Source organism: Phocoena sinus, chromosome 1, assembly GCF_008692025.1.
Source record: "Phocoena sinus isolate mPhoSin1 chromosome 1, mPhoSin1.pri, whole genome shotgun sequence".
In the NCBI taxonomy this organism is placed as follows: Eukaryota; Metazoa; Chordata; class Mammalia; order Artiodactyla; family Phocoenidae; genus Phocoena; species Phocoena sinus.
In genome coordinates, this window is record NC_045763.1 from 99,897,748 (window position 1) to 99,914,596 (window position 16,849).

Sequence of the window (16,849 nt, forward strand, 5' to 3'; positions counted from 1 at the left end):
TGGGGAAGCCTGATCAAGTACCCCACTCTGTGGAGTGCCTGTATTGCTCTCCAAGGCCTGGCTCCCAGTCTCCGGAAACCTCAGGCAGGACCCTTCCAGGATTATGCTTTAAAGGGAAATGCAAATCCCTGGAGCAAAAAAAACCTGGAGGCTGCTTTTGCTTGGAAGAAGTAAAAATCGATTGTTTTCGTTAAAGTGATTTTTGTGTGTGTGTATGTGTGTGTGTGGTACGCGGGCCTCTCACTTTTGTGGCCTCTCCCGTTGCGGAGCACAGGCTCCAGACGCGCAGGCTCAGCGGCCATGGCTCACGGGCCCAGCAGCTCCGCGGCATGTGGGATCTTCCCGGACCGGGGCACGAACCCGTGCCCCCTGCATCGGCAGGCGGACTCTCAACCACTGCGCCACCAGGGAAGCCCGTTAAAGTGATTTTTGGACACCGTCAAAAGCTCTCTCATCTCAGGACACAGGGTGAAGACAGGCTGCCGGTCTCAATTACATAGCCAAGCCAACTTGGGCAGCAGCGGGCCACCTCATCAGGAGCGATGCTGCTTTGCTGCTCTGCCGCTCCCTGCCCTTCCCAGGTCAAACTCCCCCTCCCTAAGCTATCCAAGAGCCTCACCCCATCCAGGCCTGGAGCTGGTCCTCCATGGCCCTGCAGGTGCTTGCTCACAAAACTTTCCTCCCCTCTTCCCCACGCCCCACGTGAGCTTCACCCACGGACCGGCTCAGGCAGTCCGCCCAATGGTGATGCCAACCAAAGTCAAATAAAACGAAGAGGGGAAATCTGCTTTGAAGAAGTCTATGCCATATAATACATTCCCAAACTAGATGTGCTGGTCTTATTTAATATTGGGAGTTCTGTATTATCCCTTCCCTCTGTTAACTGAGATAATTGTCGATTTATTTTATTTATAGCATCCATTATGAGCACGGAAATGAATCCTTTAATGGTGAATTTGGGAGCTCAGCTGTCAAGGGGGCACAAGGGAACCCTGGGCTGGGCACAGGTGTCTTTCCCACCAGCAAAGGAGGTGGCAAAGGAAAGCCATCCTCAAGCGTTGATGGCAGCTGGGCTGTTATTGTTCTGTGTGCTTAAGATATTTTGAGAAATTAAATAAATAGGAATAATTGGCTCCAGGAGATCCCTCCCTGGGGACACCTGAGTAACTAACTCATCAGCGGATCCTGGGAAAGCAGGCAGAGATGGCAACCAGAGCCGGGAAGAGCGAACTCCTTCACTCGGCCCATCAGCCCTCGGCCAGTCAGTCAGCCCTGCTCTGCAAAGGAACTCAAGACTGGAAATAGGAAGCAAGGGGAGGTTTGGGCGGGGAGGATCTGGAGCCTGGAAGAACTAGGAGTCTGCTGGGAATTGTTGGAAGCAACCAGACAGAACATGGAATGTGGCAGAACACTGGCCCTTGGTATTGCACAGCCACTTGGGGCTCAAATGCCAGTGAAGAGTAAGCAAAAGACAGGCTTTCTGGAGTGGTCGAACAAGCTTACAACTAGCCAGTAAATGAGCTCAGGACAGAAACCAGCCGAGGAGAGGAAAGCTTTCCAGGGTCTGGTGGGTAAGACCTCCAGTAAGGGCAAGAAGACCCCCACAGTGCAGCAGAGCACCCCAGTCGGGGGGACCACACACCAGGTGAAGGCTGCCATCCTCTCTCCCTGGGGCCAAGGCTGGGGCAGACCCAAATCTTGGGTCCACCCTAGAGAGAGGACAGGTGGGTCTGGAAGGAACTGAGAACAGTATCAGACCAAGCAAATGGAAAAGGAGCCCCATTCGCATTGACCCATCCATTTAACAGTGTTTTGCCAAACACCTGCTGTGTATAGCCGAGCAGTGAGCCTGGTGATGGTTCCCACTGCCAACTCAGGTCAAAGTCAAAGCAGCCCAATCCAGCATTGGGCGACACCAGCCAGGGTGGAAGGGAAAAAAAAGCCTGCATTCCCGTTACTTAACTGAGGTTAAGGAAGATGTAACTAAAAGGCTTCTTTTCTTGTTCTGGCCCGTGAGTCTTTCCTCGCCGAGGCTAGACGTCTTGATGCACGGGGAAGGGAAGGGTGAGGAGTCCACAGTGCCCACAGACAGGGGGAGCGTGCTTCTTCCCATGCAGGTATCCTGCCCTTCCTCGATGTCTCACTCTCTGGCAGAGTCTTCTTGCTTTGCCCCTCCCGCATTCCCAAAAATAAATGTGAGGCCATGACTGTCCACCCCCTGACATTGGACTCGACCTTGATTCCACAGAGTGAAGGCTAAAGGAAATCACTGGTCTCCCCAATGACATTAAAACACTGGATTTTGCCATGAAAGCAGCCATGGATTTCCAAGGCAGAACTTAAACTGGCCAGAAGGAAATGTTTTATTTATAAATTCCCTGTGTGCCTAGGGAGGTGTCTGTAGTACTCACTGCACTGATGCTTTCTTTCTTCAATAGTGATATGACTAGAATAGACTATGACACCCTGAGGCCATAATAAAAAAAATAACTCTGAAGGGCTGATTTCCACCTACGGGCCCTGATGGTACGGAAACAAGTAGAGGGGGGAATGAGAACAGAAAGGGTCCTGGAGACAGCCAGACTGGTATTTGCAAAGCAGCACCGCCCCTTAGCAGCTATGTGACTACAGGTATTTACTTAACCTCTCTGAGCCTCGCCTGCTGCATCTTCAAAGTTGTATAGAGTTTTTCCTACCTTGCAAGGCTATTGTGAAGACTTAAAGAGATAACATATGCAAAGTGCTTGGCACACTACTGACACACAGTAGACACACATACGCTGTTATACTAATAAAATGTAATGGGCAGGTGGTCACTGAAGTTTCCACTGATCTCCTCTGAAACAGTCCCACATCCCCCATCCCATGGATGACACCATCCATCTGTCCTGTTTTCTCCCCACAGTGGTCCTGAGGCATCACTCTGGTGTCACGAGTCCCACCAAGGGGCACTTGCGGGCGCTGGACAGTCAGAGCCATGTCAGAGCGCGGCCATGGAGGTCCTGGCCGTGGGAGCGGTCCCTTTCAGGAAAGCGAAGGGATGGCCAGGTTAGCATAGAAGCAGCAAATGTGCCTCCTTCTCCTGACACGTGGCCAGCTCTCTAGCCCATTTTAATCCCTAAATATTCCACCGTACCAGGAAGCCACATCCGCCCCCTAAGCCAAGAGAGGCAAGGTCAAAGGACCAGACTTTCTTGCCCATCTGGGTGGGAGCAGCTATTTGGAGGCTGCGTGTGTGTTGGAAAGGGAGGAAGGGGCAGGGTGGCCTCTGTCAGACGGACAGAGGTGAATGGAATGCCCCCATCGTGGACAGTGACACCCCACGCCCTCCCCCTTGCTACTCCCTCCCATGTGGCAGAATGACACATGTAATCATTTGAAAAGGTCCCATCACCTGCTCAGTCATTCCCCACAAGCACATGCAGCGCTATGGAAAAACCGATACCAGTGCCGCAGGGTTTCAGCCAGGAAAGAACAAAACCAAATCACCAGGACGCCGCGAACCGAACTGTCAAACACCAAATAAAAAGCTTCACGAATTCTCCATCAGCAATATAAGGCTTCCTGGCTTAAGCGAATATAGACCCAGCATACGAATCACGAAGGGGTTCTGCGTTAGCCTCAACGAGTTGCAAGGGCTGAAGCAGCAACCCCTAAGAAATACACGTCTCCGTAAAGCTGCCCTCATTGGCCCTAATCCCGTTAGGGTGAAGATTGTAATCTGCTTCCTCACCCCGCCATCCTCTGATGGAAATCTTCACATCCCAGTACCGCAAATACATTTTGGTGACCTCAGCTGCAGAGGGGACCTCGGGGAGACGGAAGAGACAGTCACCTGGGACCTCGCTGAGCGCCTCTCCCTCCCTCTGATGATATACTACTGCCACTGTGTCCGGCCACATGATCCATTCAGACCACCTCACAATTGCCCAGGAAGGCCAGATCATTGCATCACAGAGTCAGGCTGAGAAAGCAAGACTGCTGTTCCTTCAGCGAGAAAACCCAAGTTCAGAGTCCCTTAGAGAGAGTCTGTTCAGAGCTACTGAACCCTTGAGCATCTGTGGCAGCAGAGAAGAAAAGTAAGGCAAAAGAGAAAACAGCCTGCAAATACACGACAAAGGAGAAATGCAGGAAGGATCCCAAAAGAGTGTTCTAGGTGTCTTCTGTTAATGGAAATCTGTACCCTCCTGACAACACTCGCTGAACTTCTCACTGTCCTCTTCCTTCCTGCTACGCTGTTCTTCTCCTCAAGGCAGCCCTTGCAAGCACAAGATACATATAAGCATGCAGCAATCACCACTCACCTCTCCCTCACCACACACACATACACAGAAGGCATGGCTGAAAAAAATAAATGGTGATTTAATTTTCCATGTTTTGTAAAATGCATGCCCCCCGCAAAGAGAAAACTCAATTCCGAGACTTCTGTCCTCCCCAAACAAATCATTCACGTGCCTTCCTCTTCTGATGAGGGGCTTCCCTTGCTCCTACAACTTGGAGAAGCGACTCCATCCTCCTCTGCCCAATCCTGATACCATCCAAAGCATCATCGTCAATCCAACCTCCGCCCTTCTCCAGTCCAACAGAGCAGGACTTACCCCAGTGTGGTCATGGTGACGATGGTGTACCAAAAAGAGGCGGGGATGCTCGTGAACTTGCTGGCGGAGGAGCCCTTCTCGGCGTAAAACATCACAGTGGCAAAGATGATGATGGCCATGGTGAGGGAGAAGAGGAGGAAGCCGAGCTCAGAGGCACAGCTCTTCAGGGTGTAGCCCAGGATCCGCAAGCCCTGGGAGTGGCGGGAGAACTTGAAGATCCTGAAGACGCGGAAGACCCGAAGCGTGACGAAGGCACCCGACACGTCCTCATTGTTGGTCATCACCAGGCCGATGTAGTAGGGCATGATGGCCACCACGTCGATGATGCTCATCACGCTGCGGATGAAGCGGTAGCGGCTGGGCGCTGCGAAGAGCCGGAGGAGGTACTCCACCGTGAAGATCATGACACAGGCGGTGTCCAGACAAAAGAAGGCCACCGAGTAGCGCTCGCCACACGGCAGCTCCTTGCTCCCAGGCACCGTGCCACACGGCACCGTCTCCACCACGTTGGTGATGACCGAGACGGCAATGAAGAAGCCAGTCACGTAGTAGAAGACCAAGGCCAGTGTGCTGGTGTGTGGGTTCTCGAAGGCCCGCCACATGGTCTGGCGGAAGCTGAGGGAGGGCATGGACTCCTGGTTATTCTCCGAGTCGTTGTCGTCCATGAGCCGCTCGGCGTTCTCCCTCTTGCGGTCCTTGTACTCCTCGTAACAGCAGTCGCCAATGATCTCGGGCAGGATGCCATAGAAAGCCAGCTCGTCATCGTAGGCGGAGATGCACTCGTAGCGGGGGTAGTGCAGCTTGCCTGTGCGATAGAAGTTGAGGACGCAGCGGAACACTTCTGGGTCCCGGTCGAAGAAGTACTCCTTGGTGTCCTCGTTGAAGAAGAACTCCTTCTCCGTGCTGCCCAGCAGTGTGTCCGGGTAGCGCTCCAGCGTGGTCCGCCACGTCTGGAACCTCCGCCCGCTCACGTTGAGGACGATCAGTTCATCCTGCCGCTTGTTCTTGTCTGCCGGGGCGAGGGGCATGGGGCAGTTGGCCACCGGCATCCACCCGATGGCCGCAGCCCGCGCGAAAGGCAGCCAGGCTGCGACTCCGGCCGCCATGGTGACTCCAGCTCTTGGGTGGCCACTGCTCCGCCACTGCGCACACCAGCTTGAGAGGTAGTTCAGCGACCCCTGGAGACAGGAGGAGAGAGCGGAGAACCAGTGAGTCCCTGATTGGTCCCCCGGGTGGGAAATGGGACACAGGGAAGGGTCATCGGTAAGTGAAAGAGCAAAAGTCTGGAAGGCAAATTAATGGAACTGAAGACACCACCAAAGAGAGGAGACTTGATTCTTTCCCCTCCCTTCGCCGGGAGAGCACCTAGCACCCACCGGGCCCGTGCAGCAGTGTGGGATCACCGGAATTTGTTGACTGCCTGACAAATTGTCAAGTTCCAAGAGGGCTCAGAAGCATTTGGAGGGAAAGCGTCTTTAGCAGAAAGATCTGGGAAGACGTGGGTAATAATCAGCTCCGAAAGGTTATGGCATTACTACGAATTTAAATTGGGAGAGGGTAAATGAGTTCTCATTAAATGAATTTAAAAGTGGGATAAACATGCTAATTTTTATTTCTCTCTTCACCCACTAGGGTAGTCAGGAATGGCATGTGGATGAGGGAGATCAGGTAAATACATTCTTTCCACTCTTCACGGGTGAGGAGGCTGGGGTTGCCCAGGTCTGGACAATTCTCTGAGATGGCAGGTGACCACAGTAGACCCAGGATTTGGTGGAGTTCTGTCCCCGAGTCCCATGGAGAAGGCTGACTCTGGTGGAGCGCTACTCTGGGAAATCCAGCAACCTCGTGTCCAATCACGCCCTCAGGGCCATAACAGAAAGATGTGGCAGAGGCTGTGAGGCTGGGGTTCCTCCCCCACCTTGCAAAGGGCTCTTGGATTCTTGGTTCACCTGCCTTTCATGCATTGTCCCTCTCCCTCCCAGAGGAAGCTGATCCACGCTTATTGCCATCTCCAGGCTCCTCGCCTCCCGTCTCCATCTGCCCACCATCCATAACTCCCTCGGGTTATATAACAATACTCTTTCCCAAGCCAGCCTCTTTCACCTGGCCTCTCTCCCACCCTCAGAGATTCCTCCAGAGCTGGGCCACCTCGGCCCTTCACTCACCGCTCTCTGAGCCACGCTGAGTACACACTTCCCCATCACCTGCGTGGATGGAGGGAACAGTGGCGCGGAGAATTATATTTGGCTTTGGGAAACAGATTTACCTACCCAAATCTGGCTTTTTAAAGATGATAGTGAAATGACTCTGCAATCCCAAATGTATACCATCTGTGGGGAGACATGTGGTGACACAGAAACACACGTAACAGCAACGGGAAATTGTTTGGGGTTGACACTCGTTTTCCCAAATCCTAAACTGATTACACAGAACCAGTCCTGACTCAGAATTATTTGGACCCTCTGGAGTTCGGCTGGTTTAAAGAAATGAGGCAGAGGGTGAGTCTTGTAATGGGATTTGATCTTCACCTTTCCTTGTAACCCTGCTTGCTTCTCTTGACTCCCAACTCTTCTAGGTTTTCCAGATCTCTACCCCCTCTCATTCCTGAGCCACCACAGACTTTCCCACCTGGATGCCTCTGAAACTGGACAGGTGTCAGCTGAGTCTACCTCCCTGCAAAATAAGCTGCTCTTTACCTTTTGTTCACAGCATCCTTAACCCCGGGCCTGTCGCCTTGGCCACCTTCCTCACTGCTCCACCCAAAGAGTTGCCAAATAATGAGACAGGAGTTCTACTGCCCTCATTAAGGCCTCATTTCCCTCAGGCCTCCTTCCCACTGGCCTGCTTGTCTCTCAACTGCCCCCCTCCCCGACCCTGTTTCTCCTGTTCCCAGTAAATCCATTCTGCTCAGGGTAATCTCCCTAAGCAAGATTTCCCCACAGCCTACAAAATCAAGTCCGAATCTTTGGCGGCATTCTGGCATTTCCATAAACGGATCCTGGTTTATCATTCTAGCCCCATGTCCCATGCACCCACCCTAGACCACAGACGGGCTCATGCGCAGCCCTTGTGGGTTCTGTCTGTGGGCACTCTTCCTTTCTGTTGGGAATATCCTTCCCCTTCACCCAGTCCTCCTGTTAGAATCCCACCTGTGCCTCACTCCCTCTGTGATGCGCCTTCCTCTCCCCACTCTGAAATTCTCTCCTCCTTTGGGCTCTCGGCACTTTGTTTGCCCCTCTTCCCTAGCACCTATCACCCTCTCGCCTGGATTACAGACACTCTCTGTCTTATTTTATTTATTTATTTATTTTGCGGTACGCGGGCCTCTCACTGCTGTGGCCTCTCCCGTTGCGGAGCACAGGTTCCGGACGCGCAGGCTCAGCGGCCGTGGCTCACGGGCCCAGCCGCTCCGCGGCATGTGGGACCCTCCCGGACCGGGGCACGAACCCGTGTCCCCTGAAGCGGCAGGCGGACTCTCAACCACTGCGCCACCAGGGAAGCCCTCTCTGTCTTATTAATCATCACGGCCAACAATAATTGAGCACTGACTCTATGCCAGGCACTGCACTGTCTCCCGTGGATCATCTCATGTAATCCTCACAGCAACCCCAGGAAGAAGTCTGAAATTCAGCAGTCTGCCAGCTGGAAAGGGGCAGAATGGGGATCCCACCCCACGCCACGTGCCCTGAGGTGCTGTGCTACACTGCTTCTCAAGGTCTTCCTGTAAGAAGAATAGCAGCTGATGTTTACCGAGGGCTCACTGCCAGCCAGCCCAGTACTGCATGCTTACACGGATCACCTCAGCCCACCCCACCAACACCCCTAGGGGGCAGACACCACTGTCGTCCCCATTTTGCAGGTGAGGAAGATGAAGTATGAGGAGGTATAACTGGCTAAAGGATGTAATAATTAGGCAGAGAGATTTAAACCCAGGCAGTTTCAACGTGGAGTTCAAGGGTATAGCCATGTCTCTTCCCTGTTTTCCCCATCCCACACTAAGCTCCTTAAGGGTAAAGGCCATGACACCTCAACACTTACGTGACAACTTAGGAGGTAGTGTGGTCCGTGCTCAACCTACTTTTGGTAGGCGGGAACCCAGATTATATAGATGTAACTTGCAGTCCATCGATTTTACCCCATGCCATGCCTATCAGGGGTTTTCAAGGGTGGGCATTCTCTCTCCAAACACTCAGTAAACTCTGAAGACAGATCTGAATAAAATGAACCCAATTTAAGTGCCTCTGACTCCCTGTGGCTCTCAGTGGAATTTTCCCAAGGAGCCAATCTCTGCCTCAGTTTCCCCCTCTTCATGCTAAGGAGCATATTCACAGGTCCCTCTGCTTCCTCATAAAGGGAGGTTGATTCAGGTGTCACGGTAGACATCAGGAATGACAATGACATTCCTCTAAATGTCACCATTCAGAGAAGAGTAAAACAGCACAGGCCTGATGAGTTCTTGATTACGGGAACTGAGGAAAGAACAGGGGGATCATTCATCCACGGCAGTGAGTAATCCGCATGCCACTGATGCTGCCGATAGAAGACTTGGGAACACATCCTGTGCATTTTATATCTTTCTTCAAGAAATTTACCCTTATAACTCCCTGTATTTCCTTTAGGTTACTAGGAGAATCTGTAGTCCCTAAGCACACACTTAGCTAGGTTTTCTAAGGGGCAAGGGAAGTTTGGGAAGCAAGACTACAATTTAAACATTGGTGACAAGATAATTCCAATTCAGATTTAGCCAACATTTACTGAGCACTGACCATGCAGTGGGCACCGGTTTAAGCACTTTTACAGCAACAGTTAATTAATCCCCCCCAAATCCTATGACATGGGCATTTATGCTGACAAGTTTCAGAAAAGGAGCTGAGACTCCTTCAAAATGACTATGCTCCATGTATATGGGAGTTGACGATTTTCCAATAGGCCACCGATCAGCTCACTGCCACATGGCTTTCTTGGCCTAGGTGTAGTCAGATACTGATGTTCCACAGCAGGATGTATACTCCCCTCACCCTGTCCCCAGGCAGCAGAAAGCATGGGGTCTGGATGCCCTGCACTCCAGTTCCAATTCTCTCCTGAACTCGTGGAAGCAAGCCACCATTACCCTCTGGGCCTCACAACCCTCATCTGTCAAATGAGATAACTGGACAAGAAAGTGACAAGGAGATCTTTAGCTCGAATAATCCTTGATTCTACTGGATCCAGGACATCAAGCCTGTAGCTCAGGTCTCGCTGAGACCTCTCCATGGCAGTCGCCCCTGCAAAGCAGGAAGTAGACCATCTGGGTTTGTTGCTGTGGGGACAGAGTTAGTCTGAGCCTCCTTTTAGAGGGCAGTTCTGGGAATGCCTGATGAGGCTAGTGCCCAGAAAAGGGCACACAACCTGCACTGCTTATATCTCAAGGCAATCAAAGGCCCAGTTCATCCACAGAACCCCTGGCCACCCCCCTGGAGGGTAAAGAGAGCCAGGCTCCAGACCCTGGGCCCTGGACCTCTGACTCTTAACATTCCCGCTTTATCCCAGAATGGAGCTCAGAAAGGCAGGAACTTGAGGGGTTCCAGTGGCAAAGAGTAAGAGACCACTGAGCCAAGAGGTACCCTGCAGCACCCTGCTTGGGCCAGGTATGAGGCTGTGCACCCTGAGAGTCAGTGCTGTTTCACCCTGACTCCCAAACCTCACTGCCTGCTACCTTCCTCTACCAAGCTGAGCCCCATCACCTTACGCTCTCCACGCTCTGCCAATCTCCTCTTCTCCAAGGGCCCTGGGTATTTTACAAACTGCTCTCAGATGAACAATTGAGAGCTGGGGTAGGAGGAACAGTCCCTCTCTATCTATCATAAAAGCCTCTGGTCCCAAGGCCAAACTTTGACGCCATGCATTAATCCAGGACAATCTTCCCAAAGAAGGCCAGGCAAGAGCTAGGCTGTCTCCAGAGCTTCGAGCCCTGTTCCCCTAGTAAAAGGTACCAAAAAGGGAGGAATTACCCCATTGCTACTTTCTGTGTGAGTGTGTATGTGTGTGTGTGTGTGTGTGTGTGTGTGTGTGTGTGTGAATTTTGAAGGGGAGGAAAAGTGTCCCCACCACATACCATGCCTACGGCCATACCAGCCATACCCTCCACACAAACCCTGTCGGCATGACCCGGCTCAAGCAGGGCTTCTCCAAGGCCATCACCACAGCGCTCACCCCCTGATGGGCACCAACACTTCCTGGAGCCGACCTGGGTATGAATTCCTGCAACAGGCACAACCGTGCGGCCCCATTTCCAGCCAATGGCACTGCACAGGCCTCAAATGCCAAGGTTTTACTAGGACGTGGACGCCTTACAAATGAAAAATCTGAAGCTATTTTTGTTTTTGGCAGAAGAGTTTGACAGTGGGAAAGATGGGGGTGGGGGAGGATGGGGAAGAGACATTTAAAACAGGTGAGTGTTGAAATGACACAGGGGGAAAAAAAAAAACTGGAAAAGGGTAACACATTCGCCTGCTGTAAAACGGCAGCCCTGTTAACCAACTTCTCCGGAGGAGGAAGAAGACAAACGTGGGCAAAGTGACCAGGCAGCCTGTCCTGGGGATTGACACCTAACCTGAGCACAGGCGCAAGGCAACCAAAATGTCATGTCACCAAGGTCTGCCCTTCAGTGACCTCGGCAGAGAGCCGGGTATGGAGAGGCTCTGGAAACTTTTACTTTCCACGATTTTACGACACATCGCTCAGCCCAGAATAGGGCCAGTCTGGGGGAGGAGAAGGTCCTGACAACCCAGGGGGCATTCTCCTGTGCCCACAGGGTTTGCATAAGCAGGCATGAAACTGACAGAGTGGCAAGCTGGGGATCTTGGGGTACAGGCCTGGGACACACACAGAGCTCCTCTTCTCCTGCACTGCCACTCCCAGGCTGGCCACGGCACTTTCCTGAACTCTTGTTTTTTCCTCCAGCCTCTTCAACAGCGAAAGGGAACAAGCCACTAATCTTTCTTCCTCTGGGGGTCCCTTGTGTACTTGCATTTTATTGCATTCAAGTAGAGACAAGGAAAAATAAACACATCTATTCCCACCCCTGTGCCAACATGTCCACATGGGGAAAGATACACATGTTCTGCACTGAATTCCTACTGGCCCAGGCTGCCTTTCTACAGACATTTAATATCCAGGTTCCCTTGAAGTAATGGTAAAAAAAGGCGTAAACCTAACCATCGCTGTGAATTCATGCAAAATACACCATGCACCACATAGCAACCAGGTCTTAAATAGATCGCATTGTACCTAGGATAGCGAGAAAGTTCAGGCACCCTCTCCTAAGAAATACAACCGAGCCTTCTCTTTGCTATCAGATTCCAGGTCCGGAACCTCAGCCTGTTGCTGACATATCACGGCTGCCCGGGATAAAAGCAGAACATCTTGGACTCGATTCAAATGTCAACACTAAGCAAGCGCAGGAATTTAGTTGATTCCAGGTAACTTCTCTGCCCAGTCCCTTCAGCGCCTCATCCCCAGTGTAAACATCTCGCAAAGTGAGTCTTTCGGAACGGCCTCCGCCGGGCCGCGTTGGCCCACGGTGTCACTCAGAGACCCTTTCCCGAGCTCGCAGGGTGGAAGCGGCGTCGGACAGGACCAGATGTGCGGGCCCCCAGCCTCTGGTAGGCACACCGACGGATCGCCCGGCTGGAGAACTTTCTGAAGCGCCCCAAACTGCTCCCTGCTTCCACCCTCAGCCATTTCTCTCCTTCTCCCCTCACAAGGAGCGAGGGACCGAGCGAGCCGTCGCCACCTGCCGCCGGATCCAGTGGCGCTGCCTCTGGCACCCCCGAGGGAAGGCAGGCCAATGGAAGGAGGGCAGAGGTTCAGAACCCCACCTCCAAACCTCACAGCGCCTAGCTGCCCCGGAGGTGGCTCCGCAGCCCAAGGGAACCGACGCCCCCGGGCCGGCTGCCTGCTCCCCCACGGCGCCAGCCCCACCCCCAATCCTTCCGGCGCCCCAGCGCCCACCCACCCGGGTGCAGGAGTGGGAGGGTGCCGCGTGGGCAGCCGGAGCAACAGGCGTGGGAGCCGCGCTCCTCGCGCTTCCTGGCTCCTGAAGGCTCGGTCGCGTCCCTCTTACCTTCGGCGAAGCGAGCCCCGGGCCCCGCACCCCGCGCCTCGCGCGCGTGAGGAAGCTGAGGCCGGGAGCCGGGGGCCGCGGAGGCGCCGAGCACCCAGCAGCGCGGGGAAGCGCCCAGCAGCCGCGGCTCGCGCCGCTCCTCCTCGCCGGCGAAGTCTCTCTCGCTCCCTCCCTGGCTCGGTCCGTTCGTGCGTCTGTCTGTCCGTGGGGCCCTCCCTCCGCCGCTGCCGCCGCCGCTCCAGCCCCGGCTCAGCAGCGCGTTCCCTCCCCGCTTCGCCGCTCCGCTCTCGGGCTCGCGGGCTCGCGGGCTCCCTCGCTCGCGCCCTGCCCCCGCCGCTGCTGGCGCCGCGCGGAGAGGAGCCCGGCGGGCCACCGGCTGCCTGGCGAGGTCCCTCTCCCGAACGGGGAGGCGGTGGGGGCGCGGCGCGGGCGGGGCGGAGAGGAGAGTCCGGGGGAGGCGGCGAGGCTGCGCCCTCGTCTCCCTACCGATTCCCGGCGGCCGAGCGGCTCCAGGCCGGGCTCGAGAGCGCGGGGCCGCCAGGCAGCGGAGAGAGAGATGAGGAGGACCCGGAGGCTCGCCGCGGGAGGGTGCCCAGGGCGAGGGCGTGCTAGGGGGAGTGACTCCCCGTGAGAGGGTGTGTGTGTGTGTGTGTGTGTGTGTGTGTGTGTGTGTGTAGAGGGGCGCGCGCGTGAGCGAGGGTGGGGGGCAGGGAGACGAGGCAGAGCCTGGTGCGTCTCCCCAGGCCAGTGGAGGAATCCTAGGGTGTGCCTGGAGGTGGTGGAGTGTGCCGACGCGGGTGTGAGCGCGTGTGCCAGCGAGGGTGGGCCGGGGGTGAGCGTGGCAAGGTGAGCGCGGCCTGGGGGTGGGGGCGGAGCGGGAAGTAGGCGTGAGCGTGAGCTCGGGGGCGTGTGTGCTGGGGACCCGGGGAGAGGTGGAAGGGAGCTCCAGTGTGTGCGCGCGTGGGGTGTGTGTGGACCCAGCTGGGTGTCTCTCACCGACTGTCCACGCGACACCAGCACTTGCTTGCGGCCGAGCCCTGCCACCTGGGGAGGTGGAGCCCGACACCGCGCAAGCTTCGTGGCTCGCCGCGGCTCTGAGCTCCGTGGCCGGGGCTGGAGAGGTCTCGGGGGGACACACGATGCCCTTGCCCCATGTAAGAGCCGCTTTCCTTCCAGAGCGCGAGGGGCACGACCCGAAGGTAGGGATTTGCCCTCTTATGCTTCCACGTGTACTCAGTACCCAGACCCAAAAGTCTGGTCTTGGGAGCGTGAACTCTCAACCCAAGTCCGCCCAGTGCCTCGGTCCCTCTCCGAAACCCATGGATTCCCACTGCCCGATGCCTTGGCCCAGGAGGGGGAGCCGGCAGTCGGCACGTGCCCAGAGGGCCGGGCGGATGGAGCCCTGGAGCATCCGGAGAGAGTGGTATACGGCCCAGACTCCTACACTCTCGGCCAATGTGCGCAGAGGGTTCAGTCCCCTCGAACATTGCCAATCCGCGTGGCTCCAGCTTTTCCTGCGTCCGGACTCCAGAGATCTCGGCCTGTACCCGGAATCGCCTGGCGCTCCGGAGGCGAGGCGGCTCTGTGCCTCAGCAGGGACGGAACGCAGGGCTTGAGCGACCACAGTTCTGGGTGTGAGACAGAGACCGAGGGAAAAGCAAAGTGTGCGGTGAAGGGAAGGGTGTTCTTGAAGCGGGCTGGGAAAGAACATCTCCGAGTCCAGACGGGGCTTCTGGCTTGTGAGAACCCTTGGCCCTTTTCTAGATTAAGGGGTGGGGGGTGAGTCACTGTGGTCTGAGCCCCAGTGGGCCCCTGGCGACTAGGAGCCCCTCATTCACCCACTCTCCCCAAAACCCCCTTCACCTAGTCGTTCTGAAAGGTGTACACTGGCCCTTCAAGAGCTGGGCGTGGGCTCTATTAGCATTTGCCAGAAGTCCCGGAGCGGTGTGGGATTTGCATACTGATTTGCATACAGTGATAATGATTAACAACAGTGCCGCTCCCTGGCAGACAGGGGAAGAATTCAGGGAAGGCCTTGGCACTGCTCCCACCTCCCTCCTCCCATCCCTCGGGGAAGAGCTAATTTTCTCACAACTGCTCTGACCCCTGGGAGTTCACCAGACTCTGGGTGAGCAGGTCCACGGAAGGGCAGGTTCCTTCAGTCCAACACCCCCATGTCCAACTTGGGAGAGTTAAAACCTGGTACTTTATTTCTGCCCAGGTTTGAACTCTTGTGCGTTCCCATCTTTGTTTTGCATCTTGCGGGTAGCTCAAGGGCTGAGTCTGCCCCAAAGCTTGGAGGTTTCCAGGAACAGTTAGATTGGGGGCATCGTCCTCCTCCAGAGACGTATACTTACAGGACAATTGTGCTCTCTCCTGTGCCTGGTCAGCCCTGTTTGAAGACAGGGCATTGATTCAGAATCCCCCCTCCCCCTCCCCCTCCCCCAACACAAACACACCTGGCGCCATTCCTCCCAGGCTCACATCTCATCATTTAAGTAAAGTAGCTATAGACTATACTCTCCTTTCTGTTGAGAAGATCTAGAAGGAAAATATGAAAGACTTAAATTTCTAGTCTAGGCCAGTGTGGTTTTTATTTACCATCTCTTCTCACAACCAGGTGACCTGGAAAATAAGAGAGAGAGCAAGTGATGGGCAGAAGGAGGCCCCTTGACTCTGGCGGCTGAAGGAGCCACTGCCTGGAGATGCTGCCCTCCCATGGGCTCCCTGCCCTCCATTGCATCTTTCCAGCATCGCCTTTCCCCTCTCTGCCTCTGGCCCGGCCTGGCCAGGATTCTCAATTGCTTTTCCCCCATGACACGGCCGCTTTTCCTTTAACTCTCAGCTTCTATTTAAAAAGCTAATTTGGGAGCTTGTCGATGCTCCCAATTCAGATATTTTAAATAGGAACTGAAAGTTAGGAGCTGCCAGGGCACTAGAATTCCTTCCCTTGCACCGGTACAGCTAAGGCATTTGTTCAGTCGATCTGCTGGCCCTGGCCGTGTGTGTGTTGGAGAGAGAGAGAGCGAGAGAGAGAGAAAGAGAGAGAGAGGAGAGCGCGCACACGTGAGCTCAGGGTGTATTTCAGGCTATCTTTTCTATTTAAAGATGGTGCTCCTATGGATGACTGTGCTCTGCGTGTGTGTCCTTTCCAAGCTGTGCACACATGAGGATTCTTCTTTAGTCCCGTGGCTCTGGCCGCTATTTGCAGAGCTTGTCACCGTGTGGACTGTGGGGGTAAGAGGTAGCCCAATGTCAAGTCCGCAGCCTCCAAGTTTGCTGACTTGCTGGGGCTGGTGTGTCTGTTCGGGGATTTCCCAGGGCTGCTCCGCTCAGGCTCGCTCTTAGAAGCTATGCCCCAGAGTGTCCATAAGGGTTGCTCCTACCCTCACTGCTTGTGGCTAGACTACTTCACCAATTTGCCCCATGATGAGGCAGGAATTTGGAGGGTGGGACTGCACCTCTGAGGGTTGCCGGCTTTCTATATTCAGGGTGCTGTGGATCTTGGAGGTAAAAAACAGACTTTGAAGTCAGACTGCCTGGGTTTGAACCTGCCTCTGTTATTTACTAGCTGTGTGATCTTAGGGAAGCTACTTAACCTCTCTGTGCCTTGATTTCCTCATCTCTAAAATAGCAATAAATAGTACTATCTACATTATAGGGTCTGGTGAAGGTAAATAATTATCACGGGTAAAGCACTTAGAACGGTGCCCAGAACATAGGAAGTACAATATAACTGTTGGTTGTTGTTGCTGTTTAAGGCAGGAGTGGTGCCAACAGGAAGTGTGAAGAAATCTGTCTGGAGAGGAAGGTAGAACTGCTGGACCGGACACACAGACACAGGAAGACACACACCTCCGTGCATATAATAATAACGATGCCAGCCCACAGCCCAGGATGGGTCAAGTTCACCTGGTTGAGGTAGTTGATTCCCAGCCCCAAAGAGGGAGACCTCTGATGAGGAATAGAGGAAGAACCACAGGAATGGGAATAAGGAAGGGGCTGGATCATGTCAGAAGCCCATGGGGCATTTCCTGGGGGAAATTTTATGCTAGAGAAGTAAGTAAGGACCCTAGATACCCATATGGATGCAGCCTCCCTTATTTACCTAACTATGTAAAGCAAGGCTTTATGAAAGCAGAGCTGC

The 16,849-nt window shown here is 54.4% G+C and overlaps 1 protein-coding gene across 3 annotated transcripts in view; it reads right to left on the minus strand.

Annotated features, from left to right (window-relative positions):
• KCND3 (potassium voltage-gated channel subfamily D member 3) overlaps positions 1-12,851 on the minus strand; it is a 232,020-nt gene extending 219,169 nt beyond the window's left edge. For 2 of the 3 annotated variants that reach the window (XM_032638995.1, XM_032638987.1), the window contains exon 1: positions 4,599-5,704. In XM_032638995.1, the coding sequence (XP_032494886.1) occupies positions 4,599-5,704 (1,106 nt within the window). Of the gene's footprint in view, positions 1-4,598; positions 5,777-12,702 lie in introns of those variants that run through there. The other variant, XM_032639006.1, reaches the window with a different exon arrangement.
• Between the last annotated feature and the right edge of the window lie 3,998 nt (positions 12,852-16,849).